This window comes from Cyrtonyx montezumae, unplaced genomic scaffold (assembly GCF_038088225.1).
Source record: "Cyrtonyx montezumae isolate F1298 unplaced genomic scaffold, pur_monq_1.0 scaffold_10, whole genome shotgun sequence".
Classification (NCBI taxonomy): Eukaryota; Metazoa; Chordata; class Aves; order Galliformes; family Odontophoridae; genus Cyrtonyx; species Cyrtonyx montezumae.
In genome coordinates this window covers 35,388,024-35,407,379 of record NW_027071826.1, presented here as the reverse complement: position 1 = coordinate 35,407,379, position 19,356 = coordinate 35,388,024, and the positions used below count along the sequence as shown (strand labels likewise).

At 40.5% G+C, this 19,356-nt stretch overlaps 1 protein-coding gene across 2 annotated transcripts in view; it reads left to right on the top strand.

Annotated features, from left to right (window-relative positions):
* LRP4 (LDL receptor related protein 4) overlaps positions 1–19,356 on the top strand; it is a 76,568-nt gene that overhangs the window by 27,373 nt on the left and 29,839 nt on the right. For both annotated transcript variants that reach the window (XM_065754887.1, XM_065754886.1), the window contains exons 2-3: positions 9,887–10,033; positions 17,764–17,880. In XM_065754887.1, the coding sequence (XP_065610959.1) occupies positions 9,887–10,033; positions 17,764–17,880 (264 nt within the window). The remainder of the gene's footprint in view (positions 1–9,886; positions 10,034–17,763; positions 17,881–19,356) is intronic.

Sequence of the window (19,356 nt, the reverse complement as noted above, 5' to 3'; positions counted from 1 at the left end):
TTCAACATCTTGGATGTGGATTTCATTGTTGCCCCAAATTTATGCATCAGCTGCTGTCATAGAAATAATCACAGAATCATAGAATGATTTGGGTTGGAAGGGGCCTTTAAGATCATATAGATAACCTCTAAGATTCATATGAATCAGTGCTGTCTTTCCATTTCTGATCATTTCTGGTATTATGAAACTGACATCAAAAGAGTACCTATGTCTCTTACAATTTTTTGCCCCCATCACCCTGCCCTTTAGGTTTGTCTCATATTCTGACCTAAAGTACAAATAAACAGGCAATGAATGTATAATGTAGTTGAGCATAGAGGTGATTTGCTGCTTTGAGTAGAGTGTTTGACACAGGGCACTTGAAGGATGTAACCTTTCATATCAAAAAGTGGTGAGGATGTCAGAAAAGGGAGAAGTCGTGTCTGTAAGCATGTCTTTTGTAACATTTGGTGGACCCATCTGCCCTAGACTATGCCTCTGAGAATATTTCCTTGTCTTGGCCAGTTAAAGTTTTAGGGGATGAACCAATTGCTAGGATCTTGGGTGTTGCATAGCGCAGGCCACATCTGAATAACTTCAGAGGCGATACTTGTTTTCTTCTGTTAAGAATTCTGTTTCCTTGTGGCAAGCACAGCAGTTTTGTTTATTTATCCTTATGTTTTTATTTTAACTTTGCTTTTTGGAGCATACATCATGAGAAGAAATTCTAGAAATTTCCCCATAATAGATGGAAAGTCTCCTAGCAGGAAAATGAGGTGTAGCTCCAATGCAAATTTCAATTTATTTGCAAAAGGGAAAGATAGACAGAGGGGTTTCTCCAATAAAGTAGTGGAAAAGTTAAAGGAAAGGTTTATGAAATTAAAATAACTGATGTTTTCTGTCCTGTGGCTGGGGAAACAAACTCCAGTGCTTTACTAGTCCTAATCTGTGGCACACTTTATCTCCATAAACTTTGATACACAAGAGTAGAAGGATTCCTGACTGCTCACTGACCTTCATTCTCATGAACTGATGTGCTAGTGGAGCTCAAGTAGATGAAATGCATCAGAAGTGCCTTCTTCTGTTTCTTAAAGCAGCAGTTTACTGCTGGCAAGCTGGCACTTAACAGTTGTCTGGTATCTGAAAGATCTCCTGCTAACATTTCTTCTGGCCCAGCATTTGTTTTCTAACTCTTAGTGTCTACTGTATTGTATGATTCATGACAAATAAGTAGTAAGTTGTTCATATCCATTATGGGACAGGAAAGGATAGAGGTTATTAGTGTGTGGTTTAAAAAAGAAAATGGAAAGTTATCTGTCTCATCATGCTGAAGTGACTAATTCTTGCAAGGCCTGATGTAGGTTTAAGGTAGTACTTTAAAATGTTTGTATAGTGTTTGTGCATTCTGAAAGGGTTTGAATTGCATAGTTCCTGCCTTCCAGGCCATAATATACAGCTAAAAATTCCTACCCTGTACTAGACCGGATGGTGATATTTCTGCTCTATGTTATGCTGCATCAGCCTGTTAATGTTGTCCATTTCTGGGTGATATTTTATTTCTGTTTAATGTGCTTGAGTGCAATGGTTCCACGTGACATTTAGTCCTGTGGCTGAGCACTTTATGTCTATCCCTTGACTTCTTCTTTGTAATTCTTTATTGATGCACAGTTGCTCAGGAGCTTGCAGCTATGAAAGGAAATGCCACTCCAGGCTAAAATCAGCATTATGTACTCTTCAATGGCATCTTTCAAGTATCTCTGTGCTCTTCATAACATAATGTGGATTAAGAATGTGGTTAAGAGGGTAAATTTACAGATAATGAAATGTTAAGTCTGGAAAGATGCTTTTAATAGTGACAGGAAGGTAATTTCACAAGGTGGGATGCATAGTGTTTTTTGGAATCCAAGTTTACATGTAGACGAAGTAGACCACAGCATCTTTCTAAAAGATGACTGTTTGGATTTTCAGTGGTTGGCAGGCCTATGGAGCCACAAAATAAACCCTGCATTTTTGACTCCTTCACCAACTGCAAATGTTTGAGGGGACCTTGTAATTAAAGAAAGTGGAGCATTTGTCAGTTAGCAGCGGGTAGATATGTAAAAGCATGCTGTTTGGTACATTTGGTTCAAGAGATTTGGAAACTAGAGTAAAAACGTTTTATCAGATTCTTTCTGAAAAGTTTTACTGTTATCTGGAAAGAACTGCATATGTATCTGATGAAGAAAAGTGACACTCAGATATTGCTCTCATCTGTCTGCCCTTGCCTGCTGGAGTTTCCCATATATCTGGAAATAGAAATTGTCTACCTAATACTTCTTACCAGCCTTTGGACCAAAACTTTGTACTGAAGTTTTGAAGTATATAACATTTTGGTAGTTGAAAGGTTCCTGTGTGTATAATGGAGCTTCATGGGTTGTCTAGCATGAGCTATTTTCCATTGGCAGTTGAGTGATTCCTTGGGGTGAAAGAAAGGAGTTGCAATGTTGGTTCAGCCTATAAACTGAATATGATAGAAGTATCAAGAGTAATGTGCCATAACAATGTGTTTGCTATATATATTACTGCTGCAGTTAGAATATTTTGTTTTGCTTCCCTATGTTAACCTGTTGCTGAGATGTGTAGAACTGAGTGTTTTAACTTGTACAAACATTTCTTCATCCAAGATATGACACTTTATTTAGTCTAAAAGTATGTTTTTGGCTGCCATGTCGTCATAACATATATTCATGGCTAGCTTATCTTTTATTATTGCTCCTTGATTGCTGCAGGCATTGTTGCATCCCAGACTTTTCTTGCCCATAATTCTAATCTTCTAAGGTCTGATCTGTAATATTTCTTTGTCCTACGTGGTTCTTCTATAGAATGTTTCCTCTTTTGGTCTCACTTCAAGCTGCTTTAGAATGATTTTTATTCTGTCTTCCATATTGCTAATGAAGTTATTTAATGGCACTGGATCTAATGCTGATCCCTATGGTATCTACTAGCCATCTCTACCCCCTGCAGCTTGACTTGCTGCCATTTCTCATTATCTTTTGTTTGTGGTTCTTCAGCTGATTTTTTGGTCTGTGTGTGCTTGTAGCCAAGCCAATTTGAATTAGTTTTTGTGAACAGGATTTCATGGCAATAATACTGTTCTCTCTGCTCAAAGACACTGAGTATTTAGGAACACACAGTAATCCTTAGCACATTATACTGAGGTAATAGTAGTATACCTATTTTTAGAAGTGGGAAAGAAATATTCTAGAATATTGTAGAAGACAATGGGCAACTAGGACAAGTATCTAAAGACCATTGTTGTAGTCAGTGTTTATTACAAGATGCTCATTTATGTTTTTGGGGGCTTAGGAGAACGAGCTGCAATAATTACTTCTTGACCCTTGAACCTTTTTATGTTCAAATCTTCCAGTATTTTTCTGTCAATAGTTGTTTCTATAATTACTTTCCTATTCACTCATTGCAAGATGAGGTTTTTGAGGGGGTTGTTAATGATTATTTCTGTGCAGTCAGAATTGGGTCTCAGAGAGTCAGGTGTGTTTAAAGGCCTCATATCTCCTAAGCCATGTAGTAGTTCTTAAATGAAACCTCTGTTTCTGTCTCCCTCTGCCTCATGTATGTGCCAGTTGCACCAAACATTAACTCATTTCACACTTTAGCTACTTCTCTTACTTTCTTTAGGTGGTAATTAACAGATATCATGTGGAATTTCTCTCCCCTGTGCTTGTTGTTTCTTGTGGTCATATCCAGTGTAACATTTTTCAGATCTACCTGGCATAAATGTGCGATTTAATTTGAGAAGGGAAGGCTGGTTTTGCTTGGTAGCGTGCCTCCCCGCAGAACTGTGTTCAGCTACGTGTTTAAGAGCCAGCTGGTTCAGAACTGAGGCTTCCCTTCTTTTACAAATTAAGAGAGTAACCTCTAAGCCTGGAAAAGTTTTCCTCTGTTCTTAAGAACTGCTAAACTATGTGCAGACAAAATAAAATGAAAATCTGTTCTATGGAAGACACTGCAGCATCTTAAAATTTCTTGCCATCAAATATTTGGACACCCTGTGGGTACCCAATCAGAGCTGCTGCAGATACTTTCGCAGTGGCAATAATAAAAGAAAAAAACCCTGTTGGCTTTTATCAGTGCGAGGTGCCCTTCCTGACATCAGACTGTGCTGTAATGTTACTTGCAGTGTCTGCCAGCAGAGCTCTAGGCTTATACAATGGTCAGCAAATCCCTCTTCTAAAGCTGGATTAACTGTACTTTCCTTCAGTGGAAACTGCTATTTGGGTAAGAGAGAGGAATCCAAAATTCTCATTTTCTTTTAAGATAGGCAAGCAAAGAAAACTGAGCTGTTTTGCTATAGAAACACTCAATGAAGTGCTGGTTAAAGAAGGAAAATGTATCAATCTGAGTTCAAGGCCATCTGACATGAACTAGGTCTACCCTCATTGAGGAATGTGTGTGATGGGAATACAAAATAAAGCTTGGCTTGGAAGAGGAGAAAAGGGTGAAAATGGTACCTAACAGAAGCCTTCTAACAGCAGATGAACCAGGTAATAAAGTCTGTGCTACAAAATTCACTAATTTGAACCCTAAATGAACAATTTGATGCTCAGGGGTTGCTAAAACAGAAATTAGGAATGAAATATACATGTTGAAGTCAGGACAAAAATATTCTGATTAATGCAGGTGGGTTTTTTTTGTTTGTTTGTTTGTTTGTTTTTGTTTTGTTTTGTTTTTAGTACTACTTATATTATCCTTCCATGCTTCTTTTGGGAGAGAAAATATACAATCTTACACCTGTCATTCTTAGAGCATTTTTTAGCCTCTCATTTTCCATTTAATTCCATTATTCATGTTTCAGTTCTTTTATATGGGCCTAGATATTTACTGTGTGTTGCTGTCAAGTATTTGTACTGTATTCTTAAACCTTTTCAGTATCCATTTATACCTTCTGTCTCCTGCCAGGAACATTTAGGATTAAAATTATACAAGCTGGTGTTGACATCTGTTTGTTCTGTTTGCATCTCTTGTGGTAGTGAGGTGCCTCAGGAATATCTGTCTTCTCTTAAACAGTAATTCTTGGTACTTGGAAGAAAGAACATGGAGCAAGGCAGCATGGTGTTGCCAATAGATGCCAGGATTTTTGGCACTTGCTGATGCAGTATTCTTGGGCCTTATCCATTTGAGGTATCTTCATTTTTATGGGACTGTGAGAACAGCCTGCTATTGCTAGAATTTCATCAGGGCTTGACAGGTGATGGATCTTGAAGAGCAGGAACATATTTAAGCGACAGCTCGTGGAAAAGTGAATTTTGTACAAAACAGGTAAGAGCTGCCATCTGTCACTGTTCTCACTGAAAACTGAAGAAGCAGCTCTCCTCCTGGAATAAAACATGCCTTGAGGACTTGGAAGAAAATGTTTTCAGTCTCACCTAAGAACTTGCTATGGCTAACAAAACAAGGGCTACAGAGTTCAGTTTTGTCATTATTCTATCTACTTACGTTTCCTTTATGGTTTCTCTGACTGTCGCATTTTCAGGGCTGTTATATAATAGCTCTTGAGTGTTGCAAATGACCTCATCAGCAAAATGAACCTTTGTATGTTAAATTTTTCTTTACGGATTTTATTATCTGTCCTAATGGAGAGTTACTTGGGGATGAGGAGGAAAACAGAGCAAGAACCTATTGTTTAAGCAACCCAATCCCTGCACTCTCTGGAAATTACAAATAAGGAAGAAGAAAAAAAATTGTACCAAGAGGAAAAAAGGGGGAGCTGCAGAAATAATTGGATGACTATTTACTGCTGCTTTTCAGCTGAACATGAGGTAACTGTTCTGCAAGCTCTAAACATAAAATTAGAGAGATGCTAAGTACATTTTTAGGAAAGGTAAGATGGGGGTAAAAATTTTACCTTCCCTCAGAAGAGATTTTGTACTTCAGACAAACATGACGATGGAGGATATTTGGAAGGAATTTGAAGAAACTGCGCATACCATACTAAAACTAAGGTGATGGCAGATGTTAAGTATGAGGTCTGTGTTTAGACTGACTTCCTGTTTAAAAATTTAGAGGCTGTTTGTGTAATATTTTGCTTTGAAAATTGTTTGGTTTCTGGATCCTGCTGCTTTTGCTTCTGGAGGTAACAAAGCTATAGACAGTGAAGATGGTGATTTTTGATTGCTTGTAACCAAGTAGAGTAATGAACTTGCACCGTGGTCATATGTACTTAGAAGATATCAAGATAGGCATGGAAAGCTGAGTGATGTTAGTTCAGAATCCGGCAGTGTCTGTGGATAGCTTCTATATATTCTTTTGCACATACTGCAGTATTGAAATGTCATTTCTTTCCTCTTGCTAAAGTGAAATGATTTTTGAATACAAAAGGATTAAAATGTTTAAGACACCAATGAGATGAAAAGTTTTATGAAAGATATTCGTCATGGCTAAGCCCAGAGGTGCCCCTCATTGTTCCCGTTCCAGAATTATGTGCAGAAGTGTAAGAAGATATTTCTGCTTTGATTGCTGGTCCAGTAGCCTGAAGGGCAAGTGCTGACTTCCGTCATGCTCCTGGACCCCTGACTAACTGGGTTTGAAATGTGACACTGGAGTTTTATGTTCCACCCTAATGCCTGCTTGGGTAGTCTTCCATCTCACACCCTCTATGTTTATTAAGAGCTCAGTGTTAAATAAGAAGTCTTCCGTTGGGGCTTCTCACACCAAACACACTACTTCCGCTTGTTGTTGAGGTGACTGCAGAAAACACGCTTCTCATCTTTCTTTTTCCTGGCCCTCTTCTGTTACAGAGGGGAAAGTCAATGGAGCTCTGAGCACTAGGAAATAATCATGGTACACCAAGGGTGAAATATTGTCAACACTGAAATAATTAAGAAAATTCTTTTTTTTTTTCCAGTGTGACTCAGGCTTCATTCAGTCTGTTCTTTTTGATGGATAAACACTAGTCATTGAGGACTGATTCTTCTCTGAAGCTGTCTGTAGGTAGGGAGTAAGTTACTGTATTTAAAGAGCAGTCTTTCTTCAAAGTGAGCAGTGTTTGTTCTTCGTGAAAAATAACGTCCAAATGTAAGACCAGAGTAAACTGTGATGTATAAAACACATCATTATAAAGTCTAGAAGGTTAGCTAACCTAAAGATCACTAATTGCAAAGCATTAGATTCACAAAGGTCATATTTTAAACACACTATATTCACATCATAGTAGCATACAAGAAGGTATTTATTCTTGGGTCATAACATCTCTTTCAGCTTCCAAGCTTGGTGAAAACAGATGGGTGAGCATTGCAACTTGAATGAGGCAGGAGGAGCAGATTTAGTACGTGTGTATGTATAACTTGGTATTGATTGCTAAGATAACGGCGTGTTTAACAGTTGAGCAGATTGAGTTGCAGTTTGTAGATTTCCCTGGAGTTTGAGACAGCTGCACTAATTCTTTCTGTGTTGCAGAGGTGAGGTCCATGCTGCAGTCTAGCAGCTAAAATAATTCCCTCTTTTATGTTTTTTCCTCAACTTCTCTTTCACTTGTGTTTATCCAGAAATGATTTATTAAATATTTTCCCCAAGCTTAAGAATTGTTTGTGTTGATGTTTGATCCTTTCCTGTTGCTGAATCTACCCTAGGATTTGACATCATGGGGCCCTGGCAATATGCAACAAGTTGCTACTACTTTCATATTTGTCTTTTTCTAAGGGTAATGAGGACAGTGATCATCATCTTGGTGTACTCCAACAGGAAAGGGGGTATTGGAGCTGAAAGTACTTAGGATAAATGCTGTGAGTTACTGTTCCTGTCACAGTTACTGTAGAGACAAATGATAGAAAAAAATGCTTTGAAAAAAAGTAGTTTAAATACTATCTACCTTAGACACATGTGGTTGTTCCTTTCTCAGTAGTGGTAGACTTGAGCAGAAGGTAGATTGTCCTGAATTTCCTGTGCTGTTGGTTTGAAGGAAGTTCTCTTCGAGCTTTGAGGAGGTTTGTGGTTCTGAATTTCATCAAATATGTTGCATAGATGATGTGTTATTTTTCCCTAAGGATGTCTGGGTTGAGATTTTTGCCTCACATTAGAATTAAACTTGTCTTTAGACATCTTCATCACTCGCTCAAGTTTGGCTGTAGTCAAAACTTGTGGGTTCATAGAGCATCTGAGCATTTGGCCCCTTTCCAGTTCCAGGACCTATTTCTATTCCTTATTTGCCTGTCTCTTCCTGCTTCTATCTCATTTTGCATCGCGCATTGTCTTCCCCAGCTTCTGCAGTAATTCCTTAGATATACCTTTTCTGCCAGATGTTTTAAAGATAAATTATTACAGAGATGGAAAACTAAAAGCTTACAGCACCCATGGCAATCTTTGTACTAGGAGATAGGGCAACCAATTTGGTTGTGGGTACCTTTGAGAAATACTGCTTGGAATGTGCTTGGGAAGTAGTTTGGGTGGGGGCTTGCAGCAGGCAGTGCAGCAGAGGGAGCAGGGACTCACAGAAATGTTATCAGCCAGAAATGTGTAAATATATACATCATGGAATTATTCTATAACAAAGCAGTGCATCTCCTTGGAACCTAAATCTTACCTTAACTTAGCCAAGTGGATATCTCCATTGAAGGGAATTCTGCTGTTGAACTTAAACTTGCAGAAATGTTACATACGATTCTACAGATACTGCTTTTAACAATTAGAATAGGAAATAAGGAAATTATGAGGCCTTTTTTCATCTTTTTTTTTCCCCCATAGGATTTTATGATTTATGTGCCACAGTCCATGGTTCATCATGGATATACTAAATGTAACAAATGAGATCAGTGCAACTGCAAATACATAGTTTGTGATGTGTGAATATAACTACCCCTTGGGGCAGTTATCCCTCTGTGCTTCTTTCCTTGAGACGTATTGTTTAAGGTGAGAGCTTTAGATTTGTTAGAACTTCAGAAAGAAGGAACCATGCAAAAAGAATCCAGCCATGGTCTAGCCTGAGGTTGATTTATAGAATCATTTAATTAACAGTGATACTGATTATATTGATTGTCTAGAGAGCTTCTGACCAAAGTTCAGGCTTGACCTTTTCCCTATTGAGGGTGGGCTGTAGAGTTTTCTCCCTCAAGGCAGGGGTTTATAAACAGGGTTTACGTCAAAATAGTTGCATTTGCAAGTGCGTGAAAGTCAGAGTTGAGGTGATAATTGTTCAGTAAGAGGCAAAGGGGAGAACAGGATTGGGATCTCCTTAAGCTAAATTTCAAGCTGAAAAAAATGTTCCTACTGGATTATGGCCTGACATTTGAACTGCATTTTCTTTTGGTCTGTTTGTAAAGCAGAAAATCCTCCTCTCTTGCTTTCATGAATGTCAGTTATGCACACAACAGTGTCACAGGTTAATCTCTACAGATAAATAAATGATTTTTTGTTTTGTTTTGTTTTGTTCTTTCACTGGAATCTGAAATCTCGAAAGCACAAACATCTAAAAGTTTGGCACCTAGAAAGCTCTGGAGTCTGGAGATCCCCAATAACCCTCAGAAGTAGAAACTTTGATATCCTTACTGTTGTGTCACCAGAACTAAGTGGAGCAGGGTCGGTGCTCTGCTGTAGGAGAAGGCTGAGTCTGTAAAATAAAAAAGGGTGTTCAGGTTCCTGGGATTCTTTCAGCTCAATTGTGATTAGTGCAAAGTTATTTTCCAGCTGATTCCTAAAGCTGTATTTGGCAGGTTGCTATTTGCTGTTGCCTTCAGATAGTTCCATTCCAGGAAACTGTGCATAGTGCTTGATCTCCTATTTCAACAGTGCAAGAGGGGTGAATGTTTTTCTTTGTAGAAGAGTGTGTGTTCGTACATTGTGATGTCAATTTGTATTTAATGCAATTACCCTAAAATAGAGAGATCTCTTCAGAATACTCTGTTTGTTCCTTTTGCAGGCATAACAAGTAGCTCCGAATGCTCCTGTGGACGCAATCACTTTACGTGTGCAGTCAGTGCTTTTGGTGAATGTACATGCATCCCAGCTCAGTGGCAGTGTGATGGAGACAATGACTGCGGGGACCACAGCGACGAAGATGGCTGCAGTAAGAATACTGTTTGTGACTCTTTTACTGACTGGTCCTAGTTTTTAAATGACACTTGTTTAAAACTGTAGATGACCTACTTTTGGCTGACTCTTGTAATCTACACCAGAGCCATCATTTACTAGTTGAGCATGGCAGAAGGCCACCTTTGCCTTTTGCAGAGGTTTTGGGATGTTTGCTGGATGTTTTATAAGGAGAGGAGGGACAGATGGAAATACTTCCATTTTCTCCACCCTTTCAAAAACACAGTTACATGGTTAATCTGTAAGTAATAATAGAAAACAACCAAACGAACAAAATCCAAAACACAGTGTGGTGTGTACTGAAGGTACCTTTGAAACCCTTTGGTTTCAGATGTGGCTTCTCTATGAATGAAGTACTTATGATGAACTTCGACTGACTTTGGGATTCACTGATTAACTTGTAGCTGCTGTGTATCTGTGTCTTGTCAGCATCCATGTAAATGAGAACAGAAGGATGAGAACTGATCAGAAGTCTCAATCTTAGTGAGTTTATCAAAGTATAATAAATTGTAAAAGAAAATTATTTTACATGTGGCCACAATTAAGTTGCTTTCTTCCTTTCTGTCTTTGGCTTACACAGACCTTGGTAGAATTAAACGATGGGAAAAAAAGTCCAAATTTTGTGGAATTCCTCTCCTGAAAGTTTTTCTAGAGCTTAAGATTTAAGGCTCCTCTTAAGACTGCATGGGTGTAATTGAGAAATATATCTTCCTCTTTTGGATATTTCTGCAGCCCTGCCTTGTTTCCCCTGTTCACATTTGTAAGGAAAAGACCTTTTTTCATCATTGGAGTATTGTTTCTCCTTCTCCTTAACTCTTCTCAACAACCCAGCTGTAGGAAATTTTCTTTCCTTCTCTGCTCTTGCTTCTTGAAGCTTTGCACAAAATCATGAACACTCAGGATGCCTTGGTGAAAGGCATATTTTTGAGAAATAGGTCACCAGCAAACTGAGATCATTGATGTTTTGGTTTGAATATGATTCATGACAGTTACTGGGTAAGGAAGGAACCTTAACTGGAGAAATTAACAAAACAAAAAATGGAAATGTGAAAGGAAAACCTGCATGTTTGCATCTGGCAAAGGAAAATGGAAATTATAAGAGCAAGAAAGAGGAAATGAGGATATGAGATCTGAAGAAATAATATTAAAATCTCAAAAGAACAAGAAAGATGAGGCTGTACTGAACTGCTCAGGCTGAAAATAAAGGAGAAATTAACCAGGAATACGAGATCTAGGGAGGTAAAGCTATCCAAAAACTAAATCAGTTTTGCTAACTTCTTCCTGAGCACATAAACCTTTTTTTTCTTTTTTCTTTTTTTTTTTTTCTATGATTGTGCCTCACAGGTCTATTGGAATACCATGAAAGGGTCAGTTACCATTCAAACAGGGTATATTTGTTGATCAGCCCTACTTGTGCATTAATACAATCCAACACCAAAGATTCTTAAACTAAGCAACTGCAGAACTGTGGAAACTGAAGGGGGATCTAGCAAGATATTTTTCAGAATTAACAAGAGTTACTTTATCATTTGACATGCATTTAAGTTGTGGCTCTTCTTAGCATAAAACATTGATTCTGAAATTTCGAGCATTCTTAAAAAGCAGTATGCTAAGTTTGTGATGTAAAATTCCCTGAGATCTATTAAAGGCAGGTATGCCATCTCTTTTTCAGGAGTTCTTTGAGTCATAGATAGAAATTTTGTCTTCTGAGAAATTATGTTTACATATGTGTTAAACTGTGGGATGGTTTTCATGCTGAGGTGAGTCTAGTGGTTTGTTCTGACTCATGAACAAAAGTTTGTGCAAACACTTGAATGAACTCTTCTGAGATGCTCAGGCTGTCATGATCGTTTCTCAGCATCATGTGTAAGAACTGAGTAGTAAAGACAGGAGCTAGAATATCATCAAGTAGGTATCTCTAATCCAGGAGTCAACAAATGATTGCAAGGAATCCTACATTTCCCTTGGTTCCTTGTAGGCTAGTCTCAGAGAGTTGCAGGAATTTCTTCCTTCTCCTGAGGCTGTCCAAACTTTTCAGAGAAATTAAGTTGTGACCATTTTTGTTTTAACATCTATTTTCTCCTTAAGTATGTCTCCTTAAATATGTATACTGTATGCAGATGAAACAACAAGTTTTCAAGAGTTTTGTCATCTTTATTGAGAAAACAGGGCGAGGGCAGGAAGACTTTGGACAGCTCTACTTGTAATGAAGCAGGAGAGTGAAACTCAAGGTAATGGGAAAAGTGAAAATCATCAAGTTGAGATTCAGTTTTGGATCAGTGCCTATAGACCCTGCATATGCTTAAGTAGGTGACCAGAGTTTGCTAAACGCTCAATAGTAAAGAAATTTTCTAGCCTGGAAATCTATGATCTATGATTTCGGTTGAAGAGTGGCAAATAACTTGAAACAAACTGTGTTAAGAAAGCAAAATACTGACACTTGGCAGTGAGAATGCTGCACCTGTGAAAAACAGGAGTAGAGGCAGGGGCTGTTTCTTCCTTTTGAGAGAAATTTTTCAGTTTTCTTATAAAATTATCTTTTTTTTTTCTTAATGTTTTTTTGAACTATAAACTGATGCTTTTAGAGTTGTTTGCAGTAGGTTTTCCCCCTTCTATATACCCCAGCCTGACTGACTTTCCTGTAAGTATTTTTAGCTTCTGTTGGTGTCCTGTATTGACTGGCAGGCTCTCACAGGTGTTTTCCTGTAATTCTTACTAGAATCCTACTTATGCTTACCTGGCTATGATAGTAACTGTTTTCTTACAAACGTGAGGCCCTGAAGTGATGGGAGCTAATTATTCCATGACATGTTGGTTTCCTGCTCAGGATCATGTTTACAGGCCAAACTTCTGCAGTAATAATAGTAATAAGCAATGTCCCAGCTGTCATGCCAGCTTCATAGACTTTCTCTGGTGTCAGCTCTCTGGCTTCCTGACAGTGTCTGGCTTGGAAGCCTTTGCTACACATGCCCAGAGTAGCTCAGCTGCTTGCCTGCCTGGTGCCAACAGAGGCTACTTTGGACTGTCCCTAATGAAAGCTGCGTGCAGGCAGAGGAATGGTTTTCATTCTGCCCTTCTACATGCACTTTGAAGTTCAGCATGGTGTCAATGAGTCTTGCTTCCTGTGGCAGGGGTGAAAGGACAACTGAGTAAACTTGGCCCGAGGATTGATAAATAGTTCTGTTTCTCATAAGATAGAACAAATCCCCCAACATCCTGCAACAGAATTTAGAACTTTCAGAATTTTTCTGAGTTTAGCTTCTGTATTGTACCTCCTCAGCTTGTAAACGTGTAGCTTCTTGGGCTGCAGACTTGCTTGCTTGGCTGTATGCTCCATTGAACAACTATTTCATTTAAAGGTCCTGAAGAAGAGTTTACTTTAAAGCTTAACTGAGAGTGGCCTTGCTGTTCCAATCTCATCTGGGAGGAGAGCATCTCTTCTTTCCTGGGAGCTTACTTACAGCCTTTATTCTTGTTTGTGGACTTAAGGCCTGCTGTGCTGCAGAGCTCAGCAAACAGATCTCTGTGTGCGTGTGGATGTGTGTGCATACACACGTGGCGGTCAAGCTACAGGTGGTGTGAACATTTTGTAATTGATATTTATTGTTTAATTAACGCCTCTTTCTTCACATGATGAAGAGATTGTTTAATCAAACAGTATCGTTCAGACTGTTGTGATCCAGATCAGTGCGCCAGTCACTTGCCGTCCTCGAATACAAAGCAACCTGGTCACTGCAGGCAGTGGGAATAAAGTGTTCAAAGGACAGCAGGACGTGATTCAGTCTGCGTTTCACCTTATAAACTTCCCTTTCCCCCACCCCCTCCCCTTCTCCTTCAGCTCGGCCATAAAAGAGTGCCCTGTGTAATAGGAGTTGGGAGAGGGGGAGGAACAGCAGATAGACCTAGCTTTGCTGAAACCTTGGACGATGTCCAGTGTGACCATGCAGAGGGATGAGCTCAGGGAAATGGTTGGAAGTTCAAAGACTTTTTTGTGTTGCTCACTGTCAGTCGACAGATGTGCTCTCTTGGGCTGTCACTGGCTTGCTTTGCTCTTTCCTCAGGCTTCCCTTCCTTGTGCTTGTTCCCTCTGCCTGGGAATGCAGATTAGTTCTTGTCTTTCCAGGCATTTTTCTGTCTTCAGCTTTATCCTAGAATTTGATTTGGGGCATCTATTTTAGGTTAAACTGCTGATTTGCACAGATGTGGAGAGATGAAGCTGGAACTGAGTGGGGTAGTGGAGCAGTAAGGTGTTACTGTGTTTACCGTTGTGTTATCTAATCCTGCTCTGAGCAGTGGTGAAAACTGCTCAGTGCAGTGATTATTTTCTCATCAGTAGAAATCGTGCCTATGAAAGTCTTGCAGCTTTCTTAGGGAGTAATAGCAGCCTTAATGTTACCACTGGTAGAAGTGGGGCTAAAAAGCCAGAATTGGCCCATGGTCATGCAATAATAACTATCAAATCAGGGGAGAAAATTCAAGTGATTTTTTTTTTCCAGTCTTCTAGCTGATGCGGTTTGTCCAGAGAGATCTTGCTCCCTCTCTGTCAACAGAAGAAGTCTTTAACGTTTCATTTGTGTCACCGTGCATTCTTCTTCTGACTGAGAGAGGAAGAACATGAGAAGTGTGGCTTTTAAAATTAGAGCAGTGAAATACCATATTGTATCACTGTTCTGTCACATCAGAAGAAAATATAGTGGAGACTGTTTGAATGTCAAATACTATGTGTTTCCCAAGTGTGACATCTTAACTTTTGAATTTCCTCTTAACTTTGGATTTCCAAACATCTTGTCTGGATATATTTACAACAGCACTAAACATCAGCTCTGGGGCTAATGATATACCTTCAGCTTTAACATCATGGGAATAAAACTCATCTCCATCGAAGTTCGGAGAAATAAATGACCAGCAAAAGGACTGAATGATTATAGTCCCAGAACAAAGGGCTGTACAGTGAAATTGAAGCTGACGTGTGTAGAGCAAGCAGGAATGTTTCTGTGAAGACAGTTTGCTTTTTAATGGAGAGAAGGGATTGTGGGCTGGGAGGGGCAGGGCTGGGAAAAGAGGTTAGAGACTGCCCCTGCCTGAAAGCTACTCCTGGAATCTTGTGCATTTTCCTTTGAAGCATCTGTTTCTGAGCATGATTAGATTCAGGTTACAAATTTACATGGATCCCTGTCCTGATCCCATTGGCCGTTCCTAAGCTTTATGAAACATCAGCCTTCATTCATTAGGGGGTTTCCTTTTGTCTTAAGTAGTTTTGGGATTTTTTTTTTTAATTTCCTCCTTTAAAGGAGAGCCCCTGTAGAAGGGGATTTATCTCCCCCCTGGTGCTCTCTGAGCTGGCACACACTTGCTGTCTGCTGGGGTGGGAATTAGGTCCTCCTTTGTATGTGTTTCGCTCTCTTTCCCCTGCTCCTGCACCCCCTCCTCTGTGCTTGAAGCTCAATTTTTATATTTAGGGGGAGTATGAAATTGGCTGAACTGCTCCCTGTAGGGGTGGAATTTCATTTTGTGTCGTTACCTCATGAAGGGATGCAGCAGTTCAATGGGATAATGGTATCAGCTCTGAACCAGTGCTAATGGCCTAACCCTCTGGGAGCCTGAAGAATTCTCCCCTGGAGAGTCAGCATGCAAATTCCCTTCCAGGCGGCTCCTGTGCAGTCCTTTGGTGATTAGTCATGCTGGGACTGGGGAGAGCAGACAGAAAAGCATATGCTGGGGGGATGGTCTTAGTCCTCAAACAGCAGCTGAGGCCAGGGAAGGTTTGCTTCAGTGTACAAAGTATGGGATCTGCACTTGAGGGAGGGAGGACTGATCTTCTGAATCTTTGTCTTGGTTTTGCCCAGAAGTAGAATGTAGGGATCTAGAGTGTTTTCCCCTTCTATCTCCACTGAGGATGAAGGGGATGCCCTTTTGCTTTGATGCAGTAGCACAGGAGTGTTCAGAGTTAGCACAGAATAAAGAAATGGGTCAGCCACTGGAAGACAGGGGTACTGTATGATATGTGGGGTGATGATACAGATTTGTATGCTTCCCTTCATACCTCTCTGAGGCCTTGAACTAGCTAGGTGTTATCTGAACATAAACTATGCAAGACATCCTTGATGTGATAAACATTTTTGCAAGGGCTGGTGTCAAATTCTGTATTTTGTCATTTAGTGCAGGCTTCAGCATCATCTGTGGTGATGTCTGCAGTGATGTCTTGTTAGTTACAGGAATGCCTATGCTACAGGAGTGGCTGAAAAAATGTTCATAAGTTCATAAGGTTGGAAAGGACCTATAAGATCATCTAGTCCAACCATCCTCCTATCACTATCTCTACCCAACTACTAAATTAAATCCTTTAGCACCTCATCTAAATGTTCTGCAATTGTGGTTGCAAAAAGAGGTATCTGTTACAGCAAGTCTGAATTTAACTGCTCTGGTGTATTCTTAGGGCAAGAGGCTTTTTGGACAGGCACTTGGTATGATGGAGGGCATGCCATAAAGAGCAGAGCTGTGAATGATTCTACATAGTGTAATCTATACTGCTTTCACAGGGCATTGGCAGCAGTCCTGGGTTGAATGGAAATGGAGAGTTAAGGAAGCTGGAAAAGCTGAAAACATGACTATTTGTTCTCCTTATCCAGTCCTCCTCTTTGTGTGTGTGGCTGCTGTCTTCACAGTCTTCTTTTAACCTTCCCACCCCCCTCTGTACTCCCACTTTCAGGATAGCATTGGCAGGGGAAGCAGAAGCATAGCAGGAGAGGGCTGGCCCTCTTGGTGACAGATGGGAGATGCTGTCGGCAAGCTGGGCTGGGATGAAAGGGTTTCAAGTACTGCCTCTGCTCCCCTTCACATTGCTGAGCTAACCTCGCTCTTTGGAGAACACACCTGTCAGGAACAGAGTTTTGTGCAGCCCCTTCCGTACCACAGCTGGCAGCACTTAAAAGCATGAACTTCCATGGAGTTGAGTGTTCCTCTCATCTGCGGGGGAAGGACAGGGCTGATGCTCCCTCTTGAATTCCATCTTTGTGGCTCCAGACCTCTTTGAATGCTGTGGATTTGTGGTTCCACTCAATTGCCAACAGAATCCCGAGTAGGAAAATATCTCACACTCCTTCTCCCTCTGGCCCTCTGGAGATCTCTAGCAGGGTTTGAATTCTATTGCCCATAGCAGAGGTAGGGTGAATTTATCCTCAGCGGTCGATTCCTGCTTCTTCTTGCAGGTTCTTCAGTAGAAATTGCTGGCAGAGCCCCCAAGCTGAAACACATATTTTATGTGTTTTTCACGTGCCTTGCAAAACCCTGTTCCCTAAACCACTGCTTCTCATGGTTCTTATCCTTAAGAACTTACTGTGTGATTGAAACTGGGTGGACTGGATTGTGAAGCTTGCAGAAAAATGTTGATACTGTAATTTTCCTTGTTATGAAAAAAGTGCCATTAGGGAACGATAGCAGGCTTAGGGATGAAAGAGAAAAAATAAACTCAGTGGGGAATAATGACAGCTACTCTACTGTGGAAAGGTCAGTGCTTCTCTGGGGAGGAAAGACTGACGAGCTGCAGACCTACCCTGGCCCACCATCTGAGACACAGCTCTTCCTCATGACTCAAAAATTGGTATCTTTTGTTTATAAAAGGTGTAGCCTTCCTCCATTAGGAGGAAGGAACTTTCAGGAAGGAAGCCGACTGCAGCTTTGTACTGAGGTGTTTCTCTGCTGTTGCAGTGCTGCCCACTTGCTCCCCCTTGGACTTCCACTGCGACAATGGGAAGTGCATCCGCCGGTCATGGGTCTGTGATGGAGACAACGACTGTGAGGATGATTCTGATGAACAGGACTGCCGTAAGTCATCTCTCTAAGGGGAGAGGGTGGCTGCAGTGCCTACCTGCCATGGCTGGGGAAAGCTAATGCTTTTTATCACAGAATTCTAAGAGTTTTTCCACTGAGGCAAACTTTGGCTTGCAATAGGCTGCGTCCTGCCTCTGACAGAGAGGTGTTCCTGATGTCAAAAAGCCCTCTTGTGTTGGCACCTGGCTCACTGTTCAGATATGTGTCCTGGGGGAGGGGATGCTTCTCTGTCCAGCTGCAGAACAGTTTATGCCCCACAGCCTTGCTAGTTAATGTCGCATGAAGTAGTTCCCTGAGCTGAGTGCTTTGTGTCCTCCCCTCTTCATGGAAATGCCTAACCTCTGCCAACTAAACTGCTTGTCTGGCTAACTTCCTGTGGCCTCAGGTTCCACTGTCTGACTTTTCTGCTGTGCTGACTTGTCCGCAGAATCCTCTCCCCTCATACTGAGTTCCCTGATGAGAGAGAAAGGTGCTGTAGGGATGCTCTCTGAGCAGATACCAGTTACTTGTTTGCTAAGGTGCTATTTTCAGAAGAGCTGCCATGGCAGGCTGCTAGCTGTGAGCACTGCTGCTGGGCTTCTGTAGCTTATTAAAACAGAGGGAATTCTGCCTGAGCCCTTGGACCTTAGCCCCCTCCTTTTACTCTTCTATGTTTTGTTATTTGTTGTTGGCTTCTGTTAGCAAAAGGTGTTCAGGGATGCAGCTTTCCTTCTCCAAAACAGATCATCCAGTCTGTTCTTGGCAGCGTGTGCTGGGGAACTAATGTGTTGCATAGCATTTGATCTTTGGCTTCTCTGAAACTGCACTGGTTGCTGGAGCTGACATCAGACTGCAGCTAGGAGCAGAATTTTGTGCTGTCTGGTTTATTGCAGCTGCTTGCTAATCATCACCTTGAGTTCTATGACATTTGTCTGTGTGGTACTCCAGAGTGGCTGAATCATATCTCAAGAAATGCAAAAATAATTATCTTGGCTGTAAACTATTCCATGTCTTAACTATTTATGCAATACTTGTGTGGTAATTAATTCTTTTTTTAATCACTATGCCCCCGATCTTTGTCATCTGGTCAGAGAACTGTAAAGCAGAGTTCAGGATTTCAACATCTGTTCTGCGTGGTATTCTGAATGGCTGGACTAAGCTTAGTTTCCTGGTCTAATTTTCATGAAAGAAATGATACATGTAGCTGGATCCTTTTGGTCTCCTGTTTTTTCATAATAACTTGGAATGCCCATATATTTAAGGCTACAGTAGAAAAGGGTGTGATCAAAAGATTTGGAGACTAATGAAAGGAGTTGGTTCTGTGAATAAGGGAGTCCTAGGAAGTTGTCCAGACTAGCACTTAACCATAGGAGGATTTCTGATGGATTAAAGTCCTCAGGTACTAATTCTGCAGTCCCTTTTACTTTCCTCACTGGCCTGCAGACAAGCTTTTATAGAAGATTGGCAGACAGAGTGGAGTGAGGCTGCAAA